At 41.4% G+C, this 24,680-nt stretch overlaps 1 protein-coding gene across 10 annotated transcripts in view; it reads right to left on the bottom strand.

The window, feature by feature from the left end:
• Positions 1-24,680, bottom strand: part of plekha6 (pleckstrin homology domain containing, family A member 6) — a 300,812-nt gene that overhangs the window by 200,801 nt on the left and 75,331 nt on the right. For 5 of the 10 annotated variants that reach the window (XR_009929712.1, XR_009929713.1, XR_009929715.1 and 2 more), the window contains exon 1: positions 20,027-20,268. The exons of 1 other annotated variant lie outside the window; for it this stretch is intronic. Coding sequence is in view for 2 of the 9 variants with exons in the window: in XM_062456283.1 (XP_062312267.1) it covers positions 20,027-20,256 (230 nt within the window). In the remaining 7 variants the exon portion in view is untranslated. Of the gene's footprint in view, positions 1-20,026; positions 20,273-24,680 lie in introns of those variants that run through there. 4 more of the 10 variants (XR_009929716.1, XR_009929714.1, XR_009929717.1 and 1 more) reach the window with 2 other exon arrangements.

Genomic DNA, 24,680 nt, shown 5'->3' with positions numbered 1-24,680 from the left:
GTTACACTATCAGGGCTTGGAAATACTGTGACTTGCTAAAGTAGGCAAATGGCTAGTAGAATATAACATTTCATAATAATTTCAGTCAATCAAACAGCTGCAAGACCCAGTGAAATGTTATATACAGCTAGCAAACTAACATTAGCTAGCATCGCTAACGACATTGGCTAACTCAACTTCGGTAGGATATCATCAGTATTTGCAAGCTGCCCAGTGCAAGTAACATGGCATTTTATTTTGTTTGAGTTTAAACGTGTCCAGTGGGGCAAGTACATTTCTCTTCCACTTGCCCTACAAAAAAATCCACTTGTCCCGGACAATAATGTCATTAGCTGTAGTTCAGATAAGTTGACTAGTACTACCGGTAAACTTATCTAAACGACCGGAATAACGTTTGGAAACGTTATTCCGGTCGATTATTCCTCCCATTCGATAATACCAATTGGTATTGTATTCTATATTGTTGGAAAGCCTGATTAGTCACCTTTACAACGAGGTACAAATTGTAAGATCGTGCATTCGTGGAATGAGCAACACAGCTAACCGTGTGGGTAGCGGCCAAAAAAATGAGCCAAAATCCCCTGCAATATTCTTCTGTTGGTATTCACTCTCGTTTTGAGTTGCTTGGTGGATTGGATGATTGTACTCTCCCACAGTAGGGGAGACCGGGGCTGGTTGTCACACGGGTTGGTTGTCACAGAGCCAATTACAGCCACACTAGGGGGCGCTGTGTAATATGGTTCTCATCAAATGTTTTCCCGCTCTTTTTGAGCTCATTCCTGTTGTCAGCTTGGAAAGAGAGCAAGCAATCATGACACGAGAGATATTTCACATTTTAATAGGTAATAGTAACTATTTATTTTCATTTAAAATTTCTTCTGTAACTTAGTACTTTTGTTTAAGAATGGAAGGGAATAGCTAGAGTTTCAGTAAATGTATCAGATGCTAGGTCAAGCTATGTGGTTGCTAGCCAAACATTTACCTCAGAAGTTCAGATGGGGCTGGTTGTCACATTAGTATGGGGGTTGGTTGTCACACTGTAACAACCAACCCCATAGTATTTCAATGGAGGTTTTTGAAAGTATAGTCACACTTTACTTGATTTTTGTTGGCAGAAAAATGGTGAGGAAGTAAAAAAAAAAGACCACGAGAGGGGAGACTACCCCAGATGTTATGCTGCAGGCAGTGAGACAGGTGAAGCTGCAGGGGAGAAGTATCCGAAGTACAGCAGCAGTGTTTGATATAAATTACAGAACGCTGGCTCGATACTGAAAAAACATGAGCAGTGAAGACATAGAAGGGAGGCATGACAAACCTGTTCATGTTGGTTACCTAAAAAATAGGCTGATTTTCACAGACCACCAAGAGGAGCAAAGAGCTACATATTTAATACGGGCATGTGAAATATACTACGGTCTCTCACCAAAGAAAGTTTGAAAACTTGCATATTAATATGCAGTTGCTCAGAACATTAAAATACCACAGCCATGGAGTGAGTGCAATATTGCAGGGGCAGATTGGTTTTCAGGCTTTTTGAAACGCCACCCAAGTCTCTCCATCCGTGCCCCACAGCCTACAAGCCTTGCACGAGCAACCAGCTTCAATAAGGTGAATGTTGAGTCTTCAATAACCTGGCAGAGGTCATGAAAAGACATCAGTTTGGACCAAATTATATTTGGAACATGGACGAGACAGGTGTGACTACTGTTCACAAGCCAGACAAGGTAGTGGCTCAAAGAGGTCACAAACAAGTGGGATCTCTCACGTCTGGAGAGAGGGGAACACTTGTGACCGTAGCTTGTGCTGTGTCAGCAATAGGAAACAGCATTCCCCCCTACTTTGTGTTTCCAAGAGTCAACTTCAGGGACCACTTCATCAACAATGGCCCACCTGGATGCAAAGGCGGTGCAAACCCATCCGGTTGGATGAAAGAAGATAATTTTTGGGAGTTCTTGACCCACTTTGTTACACAAACAAAATGTAGCAAAGAAAAAACAGCATTATTGACCTTAGATAACCATTGCTCTCATTTATCAATCGACGGCCTAGACTACGCCAAAAGAAATGGCCTGGTGATGCTGTCCTTCCCCCCTCACTGCTCCCACAAACTGCTGCCACTGGACCGGACAGTGTATGGGCCCTTCAAAAAGCATGTCAATTCAGCGAGTGATGCATGGATGGTAAGAAATCCTGGCAAGACAATGACTATTTATGATATTCCTGGCATTGTCGCCCTTGCCTATCCAGTCGCTGCATCACCTGTGAATATTCAGGCAGGTTTTAGAGTCACTGGCATCCATCCCTTTAATAGGGATGTTTTTGATGAGTCTGAGTTTTTGCCATCATTTGTCACAGACCGTCCTGTGCCCATCCAGCCAGCTCTGCCCCCTATCAGCAGCACAAAGCCCCCAGACCATCCTGGACCTTCCACACAGCCCCCAGACCATCCCGGACCTTCCACACAGCCCCCAGACCATCCCGGACCTTCCACACAGTCCCCAGACCATCCCGGACCTTCCACACAGCCCCCAGACCATCCCAGACCTTCCACACAGTCCCCAGACCATCCTGGACCTTCCACACAGCCCCCACACCATCCCGGACCTTCCACACAGCCGTCAGACCAGCCTGGTCCGTCTCTGGCTCTAAGTCCAGAAGAAATCCGCCCTGATCCGAAAGCTGGACCAAGGAAAACAGCACAAAAGAGAAAAAGGAAAACTATGATTTTAACAGACACACCAGTTAAGGATGACCTTGAGAGGGAGAGAGCCACTGCACAGGCAAAAAAGAGAATCTTCCCACAAAAAAGGTCAAAAAAATCAAATGTTCAGCTTTCCACTAGTGTGGAGAAGGGAAAAAAGAAGGCCAAACAAATGGCAAAGCTTCTTGAATCCTCTGATGAAGAGGAATGTTTTTGTCTTGTGTGTATTGAGCCCTTTTCTAACAGCCGACCGAAAGAAACATGGCTACAGTGCGTTATGTGCAAGAATTGGGCACACAAAGAGTGCACCCCTTATATGGAGTCTCCAACTACATCTGCCAAAACTGTGATTCTGACTAAGATACACATTTACTAACCTAATTGTAAAAACATTCAAATTAGAAACCTAAAGCTGCCTACAGACATGTGATTTCATAAAGATAAAGAGCTAATTTAATCTTAAACACTTACTGAGAAGGCATTAGACTGCAACCAGGCAGTATTGTTTGAAAATGTAAATAACTGTGTTCATACATAAAACTTGTTTTGAATAGGCTGTTTTCTTTCTTTAGGGCTGTAATACATATACAAATTCAAACATTTTGAATGAAATTAATTGGTTGCATTTTGTATTCCTTTATTACAAAAGTTGTTCACATTTTATAATATTAAAAGCCTTAATATTTCCATGCCTGCCTCTTAGAGTCTATCTGTGGATAAACACAATGGGATTGAAACACATTTTGCAGAAACACATTATACCTTGTGTTAAGAATATTTGTAATTGTTTTGAATTGTTTTGTGTCACAAGGTTAAGAACATATTAATTTATTGTTGCAAATATCATTGTAATTGACTGTGACAACCAACCCCACCCCGTGACAACCAACCCCGTAATGGGGTTGGTTGTCACACTTTCTCAGTGTATTTTGTGGCTTACTACTTCATGTAAAAACATGTTATGCCAATAAAAGTGAAATTCACAACCAAGACCTTAAGCTTTGGACCAATAATAAAATGTTGCTTCTATAGTTTACTGGTGCTGAGAAATACTGGCAAGAGTAAAAAGTGTGACAACCAGCCCCGGTCTCCCCTAATAAGGAAAAAAACACACATATTGGCCATTTTTACACTTTATTCATTTTACACTGTCAGGGACCTCAGTAGTGTGTGGAAGATCCATACGCAGCCACAACAGCTTGGCACCTCCTCCTGTCATGCTGGTCACACACTGCTGTGGGTTGGCATCCCATTCCTCAACCAGGATTTGTCGCAAGTCAGCCAACATGTTTGCGTTGGTCACTCTGGCACGTACAGCACGCCCAAGCTGATCCCACTTGAAGCTCAAAATGAGAGTGAATACCAACAGAAGAATATTGAAGGGGATTTTGGCACATTTTTTTGGGCTGCTACCCACACGGTTAGCTGTGTTGCTCATTCCACGAATGCACAATCCTTACAAGTTGTAGCCTACCTTGTTGTAAAGGTGACTAATCAGGCTTTCCAATGACATTAAATACAATAATCAGGAGGAACAATCAACCGAAATAACGTTTCCAAACTTTATTTAGAGTTTAGATCTAGAAATAGAAGACATCATGCTAGCTATGGGCTAGCTATGGGCTAGCTATGGGCTAGCTATGGGCTAGCTATGGGCTAGCTATGGGCTAGCTATGGGCTAGCTATGGGCTAGCTATGGGCTAGCTATGGGCTAGCTATGGGCTAGCTATGGGCTAGCTATGGGCTAGCTATGGGCTAGCTATGGGCTAGCTTGCCAGTCCCACCTGTAAAATCCCCCCAAGATCATCCTATTTTCCCCAACGTTGTAAACACATTTTCGATTAGATGTCCCACGTTTTGATGGTACTAGCAGAGCCCATATTAGACATTCTCTGGTACTAGCCTAGTGTTTATTTCTAATTGATTTCAATGGTCTCAATGCGGGCTTTGGTCTGTCGTCTCCCCAACGTGACGTCATGCAATGCATTGTGGGGGAAAGAAGAATCATTGCAAAAAAGTAGCTACTTTTTTGTATAATATTCAGTTTTGTGATACCCAACAACATCAAATACAATGGATAACAGTTTAAATGTTTATTACCAACAACCAAATAGCGCAAATTCGTTGGAAAAATAAACCTGCCATATGGCCTTTAAGCCACACCCCTTCTGCCACACCCCTTCTTTGCATCTGCAGAGCATCCTATAGGTCAGTTTAAATGAAAGTTTCAGGGTATGTTCTGGGTACCACCAGAGCCATAGAAAAAGAGTTGCGACACACTTTGATCTCGCCGACACATGATCACGTGGTTCATGTAGCTTGCTGTAGTTAAAAAAAAACCCACTGCTGTCAACCGGTTTGAATCATAGACATACTAAAGAATAGACGCCGCATCGAACGCTACTGCCTACTGGCGCTGACTAGACGTGGGGCCGCCATCTTGGAAGGGGCACTCGCTCCACTCAGTGTAATCTGTTTGGTTGGGGCAATGAGCTGTCAGCGCATTTAATTAATCATACCGCACTGAATACCGAAGTGATTTTCACACGTTTTTTTTTTGCTGCAAAGGTCATACATGTAAGTAAGTAAGACTTTATTTATATAGCACATTTCATACAAGAATTGCAGCTCAAGGTGCTTTACATAAAATCAATAAAAACAATAATACAAGTGATAAACAATTCAAACAAAAATAAAAATCCCAATAAGATCTCTGTTCAAGAGAGAAACCAACTTTAAACATGCATCTTAAAAGTAACAATAATATAATTAATAAAAGTAGGAAAACCCTTTTGAGATAAAATTACTTAAATGCTTCGGTAAAAAGGTAGGTTTTAAGCTGTCTTTTAAAAATGTCTAGAGTGTTTGCTTCCCTAATATTTATGGGTAATTTGTTCCATAGTTTTGGGGCGTAATTGACAAAGGCCGAATCACCAATCTTCTTATGACTGCTTCTGGTGACCTCTAATAGGCCTGCATTTGATGATCGCAGTGTTCTAGCTGGTGTGTAGTTTATAAAGGAGTTAGCAATGTAGCTAGGTCCTTGTCCGTGTAGAGCTTTGTATGTGAGGAAAAGGACCTTAAAGTCAATTCTGAAGGTAACAGGGAGCCAGTGTAAAGTAGCTAGGACAGGACTAATGTGTTCTCTCCTTTTAGTTTTGGTTAATATGTCATGTATGTATCATGTAGCTATGATACAGGCCACATGTTTCGGCGTATTTTAATATTCATAGTGGGCTTAACAGTAATATTCTGATATATGATATAAAGTTACGTCCGAGATCAAAACTGGGAACATAATCCCCGAAAAGGGGGGGGGGGGAAATGGGGACATTTCCAGTTTGACTATCAATCTGATTGAAAAACCTAATGTTGTGTCTTCAAAAACAAAACGGGGACAGAGGTAGTTTTTTTTCTGTATTTAGCCAGGGACAGGCAACCAAAAACGGGGACTGTCCCATGAAACTGGGGACGTCTGGTCACCTTATCCTATGATAGGTATTTGCAAATCACACATGATAGAGAAGCAGAAACAGATAGTGGCAGTTAAGTCAGATATTTTAATAAGTTGAAGAAACAATATATGATTATTATATTATTATTATTATAACATTATATTAGAGTCTACTTGAAGCTTTTTATATTTGTTTTTGTCTGTCACACACATGTAACAGATGTGTTCAGGGCAATGGAACAACATATTGCTTTTTCTTTTCTTTTGCACCACAGCTTCCCTGGGCATTACAAAATTTACTAGTAACCATACACATTCTTAAAATACATACAAAGTAAATTACATAATGTATTGAATGCACACTACTAGCCAAGAGCTATAACATTTAGCAAATGTTTCAACACGAAAAACTATATCCAGAAGGGATAACAGTGCCACCTACAGGGCAAATTAGAAAAGTGTACATAGGTGAGGTGCCCTTTTCCAACTAAAATGAAGAAGCGAATAATGAAGAATACAATATAAAGAGATACGTATCTTACCCTGCCATGTGATTGATAATAGAATATTTACATTTATGAATGCTAATAGCCTTATGATGATACACCTACTCTTTGGAGGTGAACCGGGAAGCTGAATACTGATGGTATAACGCCATCTCGGAGTCGGACAATCTGCCCGGTCCTATCTAAATCGCCCTGTTGAAGATTCTGACTGCATAGCACTGAAGAACCACTGGCAGTGAGTGAATCCTTGTCTCCGCAAAGCTACTTCCCACTTCTTCCTCAAACCTGTGTCTTTGGGAAGCCTTCAAAATGAAAACGGAAGATTTTGGAGAGTACAAGTAGCGACTGCCCTGATACCTACAGTCGGTGCCACTTGTGTAAAATTCGCTGGCCAATGTTATACCAGTAATATTAGTTTTATTTCTACAATAGCATTATTGTGTCAGTTGTGTCATCTAAGTCAGTGTTATGGAATATGACTTATCAAGTCAGTTCATTGACGGGTGTACACCGGCCGGTGCAGTAAACATAGGGCTAGGCTACTGTAGCTTGCTACCTACGATTTCAGTACAGTAATATCAAAGATTCTTGCTCCTAATTTCTCAACTCTGGTAAGATTCTATTCACAAAATGCAACAAATAGTACTGTAATGTTAAGTATTACTTGTGAAAAGTAATCCCCTGAGCCCTATTTGAGTTCGCCGATTAGAGCATGAATATGCTGCACAGTGGTGTGGAATCTTGTTTATTCTGCTGCTACGCAACTACGAATTTGCCCTTTCCAAGATGGCGGCCGCATTTCTCGCGCCCAGCAGCCAATGCGTATGGAAGCAAATCGTGACCAAAATTAAAATGAAAATGCATTTCCAGAAATGCTTTTTCATTTTAAGAATGTGGCTGCATTATTTGACTCATAAATGACATTAGTAATCAATCATCCTATTTGCATTTGAATTTTCTTCTTCAAGAGTGCTCAATCTTTCACTAAATTAAAATGAAAAAGAAATAGACATTTGAGATTTAATTTTCAAAACATGCCCCAGCAAATAGATACCAAAATTCAATTTGAAATGTAAAATTAAAATGCATTTCCAGAAATGCTTTTTCATTTTAAGAATGTGGCTGCATTATTGGACTCAAATTTGAAAATTAAAATGCATTTCCAGAAATGCAAAATGAACGAAAAAGCATTCTGAGCGGCGCAGCAGAGTGACGTCAGTAGCCGCTCTTCTTCAGCTCTGCATTGCATTACATTGCAAATGTGCTGGGAAATTGATTGAATTGCCGGGTCTTTAGAGGACGCATCACAGACTGAGCAACTTGATGTCAAACAATGACTAAAACAGTGGCAGAGCTACTATTAATGTGTAAATCTGTGACGGCAGAGTATGCAGCCAAGCTCTCTATGACTTGTTCTACTCGGTCACGGGCATCAGACTCCGATATATTATTAGATTCTACCTGCTCAGCTAATTCTAACAGTGTTTGCACAATTTGAGGGAGCGCCATGATCTGTGATGCGTCCTCTAAAGCAGCGGTCCCCAACCTTTTTTGCGCTTTCATGTAAGACATATTTTCACGGACCGGCAGGGACGGACTGGGAGGAAAGATAGGCCCAGGACAGCTGCGCTGCTAATGCATGCACATTCTGGGTTTGATGTGATCCTAGTTAGTGACTTCCACACCTAATGCGAGCGTGCGGATCGTGCGAGAAAAAATGGTTTAGCTGATTTGAGCGAAAAATATTTTTGGGAGTTTTATGTAAAATAAACATAGCCGTTTTTTCAATTGACAAAACCATGTCTAGTGAATGTGATGTATTTTTGTCTCTTAATTTTTCAGCCCCATCTTTAAATTTCTTAGCCTGGTTTTCCATCGTTATATTGTTACTAGCTAGCTTTCGATGTGTCAGTCCCACTGTTGTGTGTAAACGAGACTATAAGCTACGACAGTGACACCCGAAGTGCGTTCCTTATATCCAGTTTAGGCCTATTCCATAATTTTGTTTGATTGCTGTCACGGCAGAAAATACCGCTTGATGTTGGAAATGGAAGCAGGGTTTTTCAGTGCTTTAGTGGCGATCTCTGGATGGCCTTCATCCAAAACACCGATAGAGTTGTTGTCTCAAACAGGCTTCATTTAGTGGTAACTATCACTTGTCATGTGTCAAGAGGAAGAGACGCGCATGATACCGCTCAATAAAGCCCACAAACTTGCTAAAAAATGAGTAAACAAACGTCTTTGCAGAGCTTTTTTGCTCAGGGGAAAAGGCTCGCGGAGAAGGAGAGAATCCGGTCATTTTTCAGAATAAAACGTCTTTCAGACTCTGATAATCAATTAAAAGGAAATAATGTTATTAATTCTTTTTTGTGCGGCCCGGTACGAAATGACCCACGGACCGGAACGCTGCTCTAAAGACCCGGCAATTCAATCAATTTCCCAGCACATTTGCAATGTAATGCAATGCAGATGTGCACACCGCCCCCTACCGAACAAGATGGGTAGCTCGCGGCTACTGACGTCACTCTGCTGCGCCGCTCAGAATGCTTTTTCGTTCATTTTGCATTTCTGGAAATGCATTTTCATTTTCAAATTTGAAAATCCACATCCACATTCTTAAAATGAAAAAGCATTTCTGGAAATGCATTTTCATTTTCAAATTTTACATTTCAAATTGAATTTTGGTATCTATTTGCTGGGGAATTTTTTGAAAATTAAATCTCAAATGTTTATTTATTTTTCATTTTAATTAAGTGAAAGATTGAGCACTCTTGAAGAAGAAAATCAAAATGCAAATAGGATGATTGATTACTAATTTCATTTATGAGTCAAATAATGCAGCCACATTCTTAAAATGAAAAAGCATTTCTGGAAATGCATTTTAATTTTGGTCACGATTTGCTTCCATAAATTAGGGGTCTATTCTTTATTATGGCTATGGGTACCACTATAGAGCTCCGGACGTCACGTGACTTTACTGTTTACGTCGCCATTTTGGCAGGAAAGTAGTGGCTAACATGAACGGCGCCAGCACGGATTTCAACCTTACCGAGTTCACTGCGCACTTTAATTCAAAAGACATAGGCAGCTATAAAGCAAAACTTGATCGATGAAACATTAGTGATCCATATAATGCTCCCAGAGTTATTTTTACGACCTTTACGAGTGAAACGGAAGGCTTCCCTGACCTTCTGTATCCAGATATTTACAACTCTCTATCAACTTTCATTCGTCCTACTCTTGAGTCTTTGAAAGCCTACAAAAGCCTGGAGGGATATAAATGGACGCAATCAACTGGATTAGTGATGAATAATCAGCTTTGAAGTCTACCGGCTACAAATTGCTATGTGTAGCTAACGTTAATGCAGTCAGTTTTATAACTTTGTATAGCTAGCTAGCGTTAGCAACGTTCGTCAACGGTTAGCTATTATATCAGTGCACTTTTCATCTCAAAAATGCCATTACATATTTATTACAGATAAGTCATTCCAAGGGACTGAATGATCCTCAGTTGAAGCAATGGGTGGTTGTCAGTAATTATAGGGTTCTTCTCTCTGGATCTTAGGAATCCTATAAAATGCTCTCCCTTTATCTTTTCCCCGATGGTTCAGGCATCCCAGCGCACAGCAGCTATCCACCATGTTGAATCAACGTTTATTGATATAGGCAGCACATTAAACTATGTATAATATGTATGTAAGTATATATGTATGTACACTCCACTTGGCCAAGTGGAGTGTACATACATATATACTTACATATGGATAAGAGCGTCCTGCCAAAATGGGGATGACCGGTGCATGCTGGGATTGCGTGACGTCAACTCCCGGAGCTCTATGGACATATCCTGTAAGTTGTGTGATGATTGGCCGAACTACTGTTGACTTTTGTCTATTTATTTTCTGGACCACATTCGTTTTACATTTACATTTAGTCATTTAGCAGACGCTCTTATCCAGAGCGACTTACAGTAAGTACAGGGACATTCCCCCCGAGGCAAGTTGGGTGAAGTGCCTTGCCCAAGGACACAACGTCATTTTGTTGGCATAGCCGGGCATTGAACTAGCAACCTTCTGATTACTAGCCCAATTCCCTAATCACTCAGCCATCTGACTCCCTAGGTTTGAGGTTCATTGGTCTATATGTTGTAAACTAAATAAAATACAAACAAGCCTGATACAACTTTAGATAAGCATGGTAAAATAAAGATCCACAAAACCCGTGGTAGCAATCGGACCTACGGTTTAGGATGAAATTTAAGAAATGTAAAAAGGAAAACTTATTGTGGCAGACTTTTATGGTCCAACAGGCTTTTTTGTAGAGCATGTGGATGTAGGCTACTATCGTTTGTCACTTTTTCCAAAAATAGTTTTTAGGTTATTGTGGTCTTGTTTGTTTACTCTGTGTACATGATCCATTGATGGTTCTGTAAGATGCACCAAGAAAACTGAGATGACTACCGTATTTTACGGAAAATAAGCCGCATTTTCTATAAACCGCATCACACCAGAATGGGAGCTTTGTGTTTGAAAATCTGAGTATAAACCGCACTGGAATATATGTCGCACCTGATACAGGAACAATGATACCAAGCAATGCACGAGTATAGGCAGTAGGCTACAGCATGCCATTGTGCAACACACTTTGAAAACGAAAGTAAGTGCGTAATGTATGTTTTCTATTGCCCGGGAATTAACTAATATTTATCTTTAGACGTGTAAGTTCTAAATATTTCCGACGGTCCCCAAAGTGTAAGTTATTTTTCCGAAACGGTAGCTAGCTAGATTTAGTTAGCTTCCGGGCTAAATTAGCTAGCATAATACCAGAGCCCGTCTACGGAGAGCCTGTCCACTCCCTAGCCTATTAGGGTAAGCCCCATTGAACCGAATTTGTTGCAGTTCCACCAAAGTTCCACTGGGAGTGATCGCGGTCGAGTGCAAAATGAATGGGAGTCTATGGAGCTAAAGGGCTAAATTTGTCTCTTTCACCTGATTGTCGTTGAGAAATCTCAGATTTGATTGTAGTTTTTGCATGTTCAACATGAATTATAGGTCGAAAGTTGAATGAACGAGTTATGTCCTTTCGATTTCTTACAGGGTGAGTCGTTGTTGCCCATAACACGCTAGCATTTTGCTAATGAATGCTGATTGGTTAGTGAAGGACTGACTACGACCAGAGATCCCGCTTGATGGCATCCGAAGCGGAACCAGAATGTCAGAGCATTAGCAACATTAGCAACAACATTAGCAAACCAAAACTCTTTCTAGCATGTGTATTGACAGGGAGAGCCTAACCTGTTAGCTGTGTTGTTGATGCCTCGAGAGAAAAAAGGAAGTGACCAGAGCTTGCCGTAATGCAGTATCTCTGGCCGTACAAAGGATTTTTAGAACAAAAGGCGACTTAAAAAAAAATCTCAGACAATCTCAGCCCACCTTGCAGAGACTCATTTCCGGGAGGTAGCTCCCCCCCGGGACGCAATCCGGACGCATGGTGTACCCCCTCAACCTGCACGTACCCCCCCCCCCCGACGCAATCAGGACGCGCGACCATTAGACAGTCTCTCGCTCGCTCGAAATACAAAATCCCCGATTTCCGGGAGATTGTACAGCATTTGCGGGCGTCAGAGAGCCACTATTGAAATGCGGGAGACTCCCGGACCTTGCGGGAGACTCTCGGACCTTCCGGGAGACTTGGGATGTCTAAAATCTAAAACCCAGCAGTGTGAATTTTTTTTGCCTCCCCTTTCGAATTCAGCATTCAAATTACTAGACAAAAAATGATATCCTGAGAAAAGTGGATTTTGAGGGGTATAGCTCCATAGACCTTCATTCATTCTGCACTCGACTGTTAGCGCCCTCATATGGAGCGCCCTCATATGGAGCGCCCTCATATGGAACTAGAGTGGAATTGCAACCAGTTCAGAAGCCGGAAGTTTTCCGAGAGTGGCAGTTCTCCCCATATTAGACATTCTCTGATAATACTCGTAGCAATGCTACTACCATGCTAGCAAACTTCCCAACCTGCAAAAACTCATTTCAGGGAGGTCGCTTAACCGGCTACGCATATATGCGATGTGAGACACGCATTCGAACAACATATGTGCGACTCTACTCCTTAACTATGGAGGATTATAGGGGCCAAAACTAAATACATAAATAATTAAATAATTGAATGGCTAAATACTTGAATAAATAAATAATTATATAATACAATTATTAAAATGAGACACTAAATAGCCTATATAAATGTTACATGTAATTGTGTATATATATATGTGGCGGCCTGCGGAAACCCGTCGGATGTCACGGCCGCTCATAGTTGGCTATAAGCCATAAAAGATCGAAAATCGTAACTATACAAAATTTGTATAGTTAACACCCTAAACTTCATTGTAATGTACAAAAAGTATATGATTACTTAAGAAAAACAGTTAATTTCAACAGTTTTTGGACATGTTAGCTAGCAAGATTTTCCAGCCATTTCAAATCGAATTATGAAACGGAGTGGAATCTTTCTCCCTTATCACTTCCCCTCCCCTGCTACGCTGTGAGTTGTTGCCGTGCAGTAACACGACTCAGCAGCACACTATACTAACAGTATTTTTGACAAAACTCTTTGTCCTGTGTTTTATTATGATCATAATCATGAACAATTAATTAAAGGAAAAATCCAAAAATCATTCCATGATCATGAAAATGATTAGTCATTTATTCAAGTATTTAACCATTCAATTATTTAATTATTTATTTAGTTTTGGCCCCTATAATCCTCCATACTTAACGGGTTAAATAGCATTCACGAAAAAAAGTGTTTCTACTGTTGTTTTGTTATAAAAACGTTTTCAAAATATAAACCGCACCACCACAAGAAAAATGTAAAATCGCGTTATAAACTGCGGTTTTATTTCCGAAAAATACGGTAGATCTGGGGTTCTGTTGTCGCTGAGTACAGTGAAAAAGTCTGCGCTTCCAGACGCTCCACGGTCATTTGCGGCGCTTTGCAGCCAGTGTGTCCCAGGTGTGACACAGCCGCCGAAGTTGATCGCGGTCACACTAGTCAATGCTTGTGTTTCCACCAGCCGCACCGCATTTAAGAACGGCTCCCCGCTCTGAAGCGGCTCTCCGCTTTGCTTCACCAAAGATAGGTAGCTTTTTTGACAAATGCCACGTCCAAGCCGCAGAGTTCACAGTGAACTATAGATACAAAAATATAGCTGCAAGCAGCAATGCAGGTTTCTCTGAAACATTGTGAACAGTGGAACAATCATAGAGAATGTCACAACGTTGACAAATGGGTGGAAATGCCATCATCTCTCTAATAATGACAGAAATCTCTCTCTCGCTCTCTGAGTATGTGTGTGTACAAATTTTAATGGGTTTAGTTTCCCACAATCACAGAAAGAAACGGGCACTCTGCAAAGTTCACATCTTGTAGGTGCAGTGGCCGATCTAGAAATGTTACATGGGGTGGCAAAGGGGTGGCAAGAGGTCTTGGCAGGGTGGCATGGGTACGTGCCACGGTACATGGGAATCCCTATATGTGAATGGCTTTAACAAAACAAACACAAAAATTATTTTAAACTACGGTAGTTATTGTTTAATCATGCCCTTACACACTACAAGCGTTTTTAATTCACAACAGGAATAAGCCCAGTCCGGGTCGGATGGGGACCCATTTTCAGTCCGGGAGTGGCCAAAACCAGCCCATCCCCACCAGGGGCCGAGCCATACGTTGAACATTCGGGGCTTAACCCGAACCTAGTCAAGGATTTGATTTGAGGTGAAATCAGAACTTCACATTAATGCGAGCGCAATATTTTTTGCATTAATTTCAGTGCAAAATCGTTTTTTGAGCTTCATGTAATATAAACATTACGTTGGACTCATATTGTTATATTTTCGGGAAATTACAACCCAAATTTTTACCTGAACAATTTGAGAAAACATATTTTTCCCACCCTTGCAGGAACCTAGATTTATGAAGTGACAGATCTTTATTTTTTTTACCTTGCTTTTTCAGTTCCTCCTGGCATCTTTTTCCCATCCATTTTCTTTTCGCATCAGCTAAATCTTGCTAACTCCCTCCACAACAATAAATGATAGTTTAGGGTTGTCTCCATGGCAACAACCTTGGTACAAAAACTTGTGTTTGAGAAAGAGATCATGCGCGACAACTGAAAACTGCACATTTTAATGCACGGTCTGATCATGCGCTTATTTAGATTAAAACCTAGTGTAGCCTATTAGCTTACTTATCAGTCACACAGTAACTTAAAACATTGTTTTATTCAGTGTGTGAAAAAACAAAGAGAAAGCAGGCGATCTGCTGGCCCAATTCATGAGCGGGCAGAGCAGCCCACCGGGAATTCTCCCGATTCTCCAGATGGCCACTCCGGGCCTGAGCCCAGTGTTGAAACAAAACAAAATGCTTTTAAAAAAAAGTAAAAGTATAAAAACCAAAATGACATGATGAGTACAAATATAGCTGCAAGCAGCAATGGCGGATTCCTCCTTCAAAATGGCAAAATGTTGTAAAATTGACATAATAGATAGTTACACTGGGATTAACCAGAAGACTTGAAACTGTCATAATGAAAAAAAAAAAATTATACTTCTGACTGGATAGACTGCGTCTCATCCTACTAAGCCATTCACAGACTTAGTCATTTCATTGTTCAGTTTGTGTATCAGAAAATAAGACATTTATCCAATGGCAAGCATTGTCAGATTTGTTTAAAGTTCAAACAGCTGTAATTTAGTCCTATTTATATATGGGACATAAAAACCCGACTGATCCGGGGATCTGAGCTAGGATCGAGGCCTGCCTCACAGACATCTCCGCCTGGATGACCGAGCACCACCTCCAGCTGAACCTCGCCAAAACAGAACTCCTCATCATCCCGGCCAAACCCTCCATCTCCCACAATCTCTCAATCACCCTGGGATCGGCGACGGTGACCCCTTCATCCTCTGCCAGGAACCTCGGGGTGACCATGGATGACGAGCTCTCCCTCACAGCCCACATTGCTGCGGTCTCCCGGTCGTGTAGATTCACCCTCTACAACATCCGGAAGATCAGGAGATACCCGTCTGAGCATTCCACCCAGCTGCTAGTCCAAGCATTTGTCCTCTCAAAGTTGGACTACTGCAACTCGCTGCTCGCCGGTCTCCCAGCATGCGCAACCCGCCCTCTCCAGAGGATTCAGAACATGGCGGCCCGTCTGGTCTTCAATCTACCCAGACGCTCCCATGTTACCCCGCTCCTCATCTCCCTCCACTGGCTTCCCATCACGGCCCGTATCAGATTCAAGACTCTGGTACTGACCTTCCGAGCGGTGAACGGGACTGCACCCACCTACATCAAGTCTCTCCTCCAGCCTTACACCCCCCCCTGCCACCTACGGTCTTCTTCTGACAACCATCTGGTGGTCCCACCGCTCAAGAGCGCCCGGTCCCAACACAAGCTCTTCTCCTGTCTGGCCCCCCAATGGTGGAATCAACTCCCCACCTCCATCAGGGACACTGACTGTCTCCCCACCTTCAAGAAAAGGCTCAAGACGCACTTGTTCCGGGAGTACAACGGCACTTAGGAATGCTTGGCTGGACCTGATGTTAGTTTCCTCCAGGATCACAATGACTAGTATTGAGAGACTTGTTGCTCTTGTTGGTTAGTTGTAACGGTTTCAAATTCTTGTACTCGCTGTGAAATATTTTACTGTTGATAGTTTTTTCTACAGGTGCACTCTTGTGGGGAGTTTCATGTTGTTCAATTGTAACTTGTTTAACTGCATGCTCTTATGGTTCTTCCCTTTGGCACTTATTTGGTTTTCCACAATGTATGCTTCATGTTTTGGCTGCTCGCAATGTTTGGGGCTATGTCGTTGTTATGATCAGTGACCTATGCTCTTTTGTAAAGCTCTCTCTTGGAAGTCGCTTTGGATAAAAGCGTCTGCTAAATGCATAAATGTAAATGTAAAAACGGGACAACGGGATGACTGGGTTGCTGCTGTAAAGAATAGCTTACTCGTAGTGCTTTAAAAAGGTTGTTTGGGGTGCCATAACTTTACATGGAAGGGAATTTCAAATCATGCCTAGCATCAGTGGCGATGTGTCCTGGCTTAGGTAACAAATGAATTTATGCAACAGGCAAGGGATCCACCTGAACAATCAATATACTTCATTAAAGCTAACTCTCTTGTGAATCTGACACTACCATGCGTAGACTACGAGTAGCTAGCTACTGTGGTGAACCTGGCTTGTTTTGCAGTGGTTTACACAGCCACTCAGAGGGGGGCCCAAAAAAAAACTTCAACCAATATTTTGATATTAATTTTTTTTAAATCATAACAACGTAAGTTTTGGTGGAGCGAGCTAGACAGTTTAATTAGACATGATTTAACTAATCAAGAGCTATGCATCTTGGAATAAAAAAAGTCAGGGTTAGTCAGGCTGTCCAAATACAGCAAAATGCTTAATAACTACATAATAGCTACATTTAACAAATAATGATAATGCATACTTTTGTTATATCATTTTAGATTCACTTTTAAAATATCTGGCAACAACTGCTGCATCAATTGACGAGGAACAGCCAAGCTGTTTGTTTATTTTATTATTTTTTTTTGGGGGGGGGGGGGGCGCCACGAGTGAAGCTCGCCTAGAGCGCCAAATGTGCTCAGGCCGGCCCTGCGTGGGATGAAAGTAAATATCTGCAAAATATCTGTTAAAATAGCTAGTTTTGATAAAGTTAAATAATGTGTTTTAACAGAACATTTTGGTGAAAATGTAATTAATATTTGTAAAAAAACAACATTTTGCCATTGTCTTTCTTTTTGTATTTCCTGTCATTCAGAAATACTGAAAAAAACAGAAAAAGTACTGTAATTTAATCTTTTCTAATTTTTTTTTTTACAGTGCATGACTCTGAACCATGACTCTGAACCATGACAGGGGACCATGACAGGGGACCATGACTCTGAACCGTGACAGGGGGCCATGACTCTGAACAATGAGAAATGACCAAGGCTCTGAACCATGATTCTGAACCGTGACAGGTAACCATGACACTAAACAGCAGGCTGTTCTAATTTCTCTGTGGTTCTAAAACTCTTTCAGTAGGGCCCCCTTTAAAAGAGAAAAACATTCAAGACCGCCCTCGAAGTCTAGAATGATATCCTTGTTCTGTAGCTCCATATACGTCTGTCCTTACTGCTCAACACCCCAAAGTTAAACTGAAACAAGGAACGTGGTGTATTGTATGAAATGTATGATGTAAATTGGTTAGCAATTTTGTCAAGCAAATACCAAGAAATAGGTTGCTGCAGCTTCGGTGACTTTTTGTAGTACAAAATTACTGTCAGTCAAAAGGAGATGCAGTCTTTCGACATCCCCTCCAATCATCACGTGGAAGCTCAGCGTCCAGGCCAGCCCACTCCTCCATTCACCCCCAGAGACGCTGAGCGTCCGAGGCGGGACATAATCTCAGCATTCATCCAATGACCGTATAGTTTCGAAGCACTGAAAAAAACTGTTAAAAGCAGCCCCATTGAAGTCCATGGAAGCTGAGCTTCAACAGGGAAATGCACTGTGACGCTACGGGAATGTATGAGAAGGAAATCAGTCAGTCGACCTGCTAATATATGTAGCTGATTCTGAAAGAACTCGTCTTTGATATGAACGTGTTCTAACGCATTTAAAATGTTAACACAATAGTAAATATTTGACCATAATTTTTTTTGAAATTTTAGGGGACGCTGAGCTTCCCTTGCAGTCTTAAAGAAATCGCCACTGCTCCCATGCCTGATCACTACACAGGATTTGGATGAGAGAGCAGCATTAATGTCAGAGTTAATGTCCCATCCAGGGTAAAGGTGAAAGGAGAACAACTTGTTCGGAATAGCAGAGAGGCTGATAGGGAGGCGAGATAGAGTTGAGAGTTGAACACAGACTGGAACAGAACTCCCAGGTAGGACAGGAGAGAACCAGCACCTGGTGAACAATTAACTTTCTGCTTGGTACCACTGCACTTAGCCCAGGTGACTCTAGCGCCCTCTGACGATTGAGTCTGGAAGTGCTACATAGATGATTTTGACGGTGTCCATATGCAGCATGCGTGTGGGCATTCACCCACAGTGGTGTATAAAGTTCCCAAAAGCCATACTTGAGTAAAAGTAAAGATGCCTTACTGGAAAATGACTCCAGTAAAAGTCTTAAGGTGTCTGATATTTACTGTACTTAAGTATCAAAAGTAACCCTAACCCAGCATTTAGTTGTACTTGTAAAAGTACAAGTAAATGCTGTTTAATAAAAAAGCAAAGGGTCAGAATTCTGAGAATTATGAAGTGTATTCTTTTAAGTGCTGTGGCCACCATGACCAAGGACAAGGAGTTGTGTTAAAAATATTTATGTTTATGCTAATTATGATAACTAAACATTAACGTTGCAGCTCATGGGATTAATCTTAATTTACCTCAATTTGTTTCCTGAGGTTGGATGTGGAGTTTTTGAATGCCAATATTTCAGTAGCTTTGGGTAAGCATAAGAGGCACTTCATCCGGTACGAAGAATCTTTCACTCCAACATACGAAAACATTTCTCGCAAATATGGCAACGGGTGTTGTCTTCGTCACCACCGTCATTTGTTGCAGGAGTAGCAGGTGCTTCCATTTCTGCTTCCATCATGAAATCAGTCATCGTAGAGTGGAATTCTACTCATGTAGTCGCTCGCTAGCTAGCATCCTGGGCATCACTGGGAATCAACAAACCATGGCTTTGAGAGCACTTGATTCAACTTGCAAGCTAGGACCACTGATTCGCCAAACCTGCTTGCTTGCAGTCTGTGTTCCACCACAGTCCCCGACAATGGTCTCATGAATCTTTTTTTTTTCTAAAGTGTATGTAGAAGATAATTATCGGAGTCAAAGTATCAGTTTTCTTTGCAAAATGTAGTGAAGTAAAAGTAAACAGAAATAGAAATAGTAAAGTAAAGTACAGATATCTAAAAAAACAACTTAAGTATAGTAACAAAGTATTTCTACTTCATTACTATACACCACTGGTCACCCATGTGTAAACACACCAAGTATGTTGAGCACAGTAACACAAAAGCTTTCCTGGAAGCAGAAGGTAAACAGGTTCTCTGTGGGTGAGACATGCATGGTGCTGATTGATGTAGTTTCATAACTGTCTCCAAGTGGACTGAGGTGATTACACCCATTGATACACCTCATTAGCGCCACATGATTTCCAGTTGCTCCAAGGCCAGTCTAAACACTCCTATGCTGTAAATGCATGTGTGTGTGTGTATGTTTGTGTGTGTAAAACCAGTCAGGCATGCACAGCAAAACAAGCCCCACATGGGTCCTACCTGATAGATTTTTCCTCCATAATTCCTTCTTCCTTCCCTCTTTCTGTCTTATTCTGTTCCACAATCACTTTTTTTCCCTCTCCTGTCTCTGTTTGTTCCACAATCCCTTCTTCCTTCTTTCCTTCTGTCTCTGTTTGTTCCATGACCCCCCTTTTTCTTCCCTGTTTTTGTCTCAGAATGTTGCTCTGCAGTCTCTCTCTTAAATTGCTCTCTCTCTGTGTGTCCCCCATTGCTCTCCTCTTTTGCCTTCTCTTTCTCTATCACTAAGACTTATTTCTCCCTCCCTGTCCCTCCCTCTCTCACTCCCCCTCTCAGACTGTGGAATGGAAGCCAGAGTCCAAGGGCCAGTATGACTGGAATTTAAACAGAAGAGAGGAAGGCAGAAACAATCGCTTCTTTGCAGTAGTAATATCTTTTGTTTTTCCTCCCTCGTGCACACATATGGATTACACTCCCAGCAGAGGCCAGCTGGACTCCGCACTGTGCTCTCTCTCCCTCCTTCCCTCTCTCTCCTTCCCTTGTTCCCCCTGCACTGTTTGCTCCCTGTCTGCTCCCTTCCTCCCCTGTCTCACTCCTCCAATCTTTCACTTTTGCCAGGGTCAGTACTTAACCCTTTCAGCTACCCTTACACACACACACACACACACACGTGGTGGCCTGCTGATGGGCTACTAACTGTTTACATAGTATGGGGGACCTCTACACTGGTGTGTGAGTGTGTGTCCCGCCCTGCCTATAAAATACATATTATGTTACCTCACACCTACAGTCCGGCAGGGATTCCAAAATTGTCCGGGATATTGCCTTGTCGGATATCTTTCACAAACTAGTTATTACGCCCTTACAAGTTTTGGAAACGGGTATCTCCCTTACGTTCCACATTCTTGCGCGAGCTCTGACTGTAGAGAGAACTGTCATTGGTCGACCGCCTTCTCAGTGTTGCCAGATGCACGATAATTATCCTCCAAATATGATCATTTTGAGCCTTTGGTACGATACTTTGCCATTTCTGGCATCTGGCATTTGTCATTTGTGACATTTTTGTCATTACATTTGTGACATTTGTATGCATTCACATGGTCATGGTGTGGCATGCAATACACTACCCCCCACACTAAATTCTTTTTTATTCTCTCCTTCTTAGCTGGGTGCTCATCTACCTGTTCCCAACTTAGCAGCATGTGCTAATACAGAAGGTGAATGTAGCATTCCGCACTTTGCTAACAAACCCTATTACTCCATCTGAACTTGGTTTCCCAAGAGCCTCTTTGGCAAAGCTACTGTTTAGATCAGAAAGTTTGGACCGTCTCCACTTCTCCTTAATTAAACAGTTTAGCTTTAGCCTCCTAACTCCACTGGTAGAGTTATGTGCTCTTGACTCCAGTCACTGGTAGAGCTGTCATTATCATGTAAGATTAGGCTGGCAGATTGCTGAGGCCTTATTAGGATTCCTCACTACAGGCACTGCCAAAGGTATATGGGATGTTTCCCATAAGTACAACATTTCTGAAAATGGGTATACATGCCCTATTTCTCATGGGGAACAAAAAAGCCTCAAGGCCCCATAAGGTCTGCCATGATGGATTTTCCTGTTCAGTGAAAATTTGGGCAAACCTACAAACATATTCTCTTGAACCGTAGGTCCATTTGACTTGAAATTTGGTGGACATGTGTAGAATTGATGTGTTTTCCATTTCTAACTTAGCAAAAATGGATACAATACAAAATGGCTGAAAGGGGTGTATTTATGCAAATGTAGTGGTCAAATCTTAATCTAAGTAGTTTAGCAGAACTGAGTTCTATCATAAAAATGGTGGACTATGAAGCACTTGCGTTTACAAAAGATGTTTCACACGGTCAGCAGTCAAAACCAAACAAATACAATGTTGTATCACTGTAAAAAGAAAAGACAACTTTTGGATATAATTTAAATAGGACATCGTTTTATAGATTATGATAAACAATAGCTAATGTTGTTTGGTATTTAAAAAAGCTACCAGGCACTGGCGATGGACATTTGAATTTGAAATGCAATTCAATTCACAGTTGAGCAGTGATTTTATCCATCCTTACCACTACAGATAGCCCAGGAAAAGGGGCTTGGTGGCTCCTGAGGTTATGTACAGTAGTAAGATAGACCAGCTGTGAAAATATGTTTGATTCCTCAGCTTGCTCCCCCCGCATGTAAACATTTACATTACATTTAGTCATTTACATTTGGTGACTTCAGGCCATGAACCCTATGTAGCAGCACCATCGTTCCATTGGTTGATCTAAAGCTCATTAAAACAAGATTGATTTGTCATTGGAGGGAATGAGATAATAATAGACACAGGTGCCAATAGTTATTTTTGTAGAATCCTACCAAGATAGTTCAATGATTCCATATTTATGTACTCTGCTACCCCACTTTTGTTGAAATTAGATTTTTTAGTGTTCAAACTGCCTCATTTTGGGATCCATTTATTAGTGTTCAAATTGTCCCATCTGGAATTTAGAAAATATGAGACTGTGTAGATGTCTGCGTTCTTGGGAGAGTTATGAAACATCAGTTTGACAGCTAGATGGACAGAGATAGATACAGATGTGAGATGTGAGAGAGTAGCCTAGGTGTACACAAGCACATACATCTTTCTCTAGTTTTACCAGCCTTCAAACGTGGCCATCCCTTTCCCGGTTGCAAAAGCATGTTCAAAAACCTTAACCGCTAGCCTACATTATCATATAATAATGTATTAATTTAGCATATACTTCCACTAAAACGGGATACGATCTCACTATGTCGGACTGAGGGTCCGAGCAGCGCTCTTACCACAAGGCCATATTTCTCTTAGCTGTTCATGTAATTAATGCTATAAGAACCTAAAAATAAATGTTATGAACTTAAAGTAGCAAAGACGTTACGTTGTTTATAATACAACAAGATATATGATAACATATTTTTGACACTTACACATCGACACATGTCACATAACCTTTATTTATCAAGTTGTCAATGACGATTTTAAGACTGACGTCTCGAGGACTTGACGTCACTTGATTCCTTCCATCGCTCGATACAGTCGCCATACCATGAACTGACCAGCAGGTGTCCCTATTGAGAAGATGTATCGAATGCTTCGAAAAAGCGATACTTTTTCAACACAATTGTGACAAATAGCTCGTTGCTTCGGAAAGCTTAGTTTCCCCCATCACTAGTGTTTATTATCGATACACAGACAGTTGTGGGCCACTGTCTACACCTTAACTTATAACAGAACAATTCTAATACCAATGCTTAATCGCTCTTGACCTGCTGCTTACTCAACGACATGTATTGTTGTACTCGAGCATGAAGTAATACAGAGAGATTGATGCCCACCAAAACACCCCTAGGCTACAGCCAAAAGACCCACCCCAGCTATCCCACAACCCCCCCCCCCCCCCCCCCCCCTAGAGCCTCCAATAAGAACCTGAACATTTACAAACACACTTAAATGAATGTCCAATAACACAGGGTCGCCACAATATGAACATGTTCACCGTTCAAATTCATTATTTGTCATTAAGTTTTGTTCAGTTCATCGTTCTAATAAAAATGAACGTGTTCAATGAACGCTTCATGCACAACACTGCATATTAATATTACCCCAAAAAATACATGCATTTGTTACATCCCGATTGGACTACTGCAATGTATTATTCTCTGGCCTCCCAAGCACAAGATTTACAGCTGGTGCAAAATGCTGCTGCTAGACTACTGACCAGAACCAGAAAGTATGATCACATAACATCTACTCTCGTCTCTCTACACTGGCTCCCAATCCAAGCCAGAGCTGATTTCAAAGTCCTACTACTAACCTACAAATCTCTGCATGGATTGGCACCACTATACCTCTCTGGTCTTTTTTGCACCCTATCACCCCGTAAGGACACTAAGATCCCAAGATGCAGGCTATCTGGTGATTCCCTAAATTAAAGGTCCTTAGTCGTCCCCTAATAATGTATCTGAAGTCTATTTCCCGAAATTCAACCTTGTTGCAGAATTACAGCCACTACGAGCAGTCCCACAATGAGCTTTCCTTAGGACGTGCCGTTTCTGTGTCTGTAGCTTTAAATGTTATGAGGAGAAGAGAGGCTTGGCTAACTGCCATGCTTCGGTCGTTTGCAAGCCATGATGTCTCTCGAGGAAAAAACAATATCGCGCTAGCACGGTAGTAGCTCATTTTATCATTGGCGGGCCAAATTCTCTGGGCGGGCAAAGCAGAGAAAGGGGAGGTAACCTTTCCTCTTATGACAACATAAGAGGAACATTTTTTAATCGGAGCGTTTGAGCTTTCATTTTCTCAAAGGCGGAGAAGAATACCCAGAGCTTGGTTTACATCTATACAAATTTATAGCCACTGGGGGACCAAAGGCAGTCTAGGGGAACTCATATTAATGTTAAATAACCTCCTAAAGTTACATTTTCATGTCATGGGACCTTTAATAAAAAAAACTGCTGGAGGCAGGGCATTCTCATATAGAGCACCTCTTCTCTGGAACAAATTACCTGTCTCAATTAAGGAGGCAGATACTGTTTAGACATTCAAAGTTAGGTTAAAAACATTTTTGTTTAGTCAGTTCTATGATTGCTAAAGTGTGTGTGTATACTTTTGATGTAAACCTGAACTGT

Source organism: Osmerus eperlanus, chromosome 1 (genome assembly GCF_963692335.1).
Source record: "Osmerus eperlanus chromosome 1, fOsmEpe2.1, whole genome shotgun sequence".
NCBI lineage: Eukaryota > Metazoa > Chordata > Actinopteri > Osmeriformes > Osmeridae > Osmerus > Osmerus eperlanus.
Note: the sequence above shows the minus strand (reverse complement) of the source record. Positions and strands in the feature narration are given on the sequence as shown.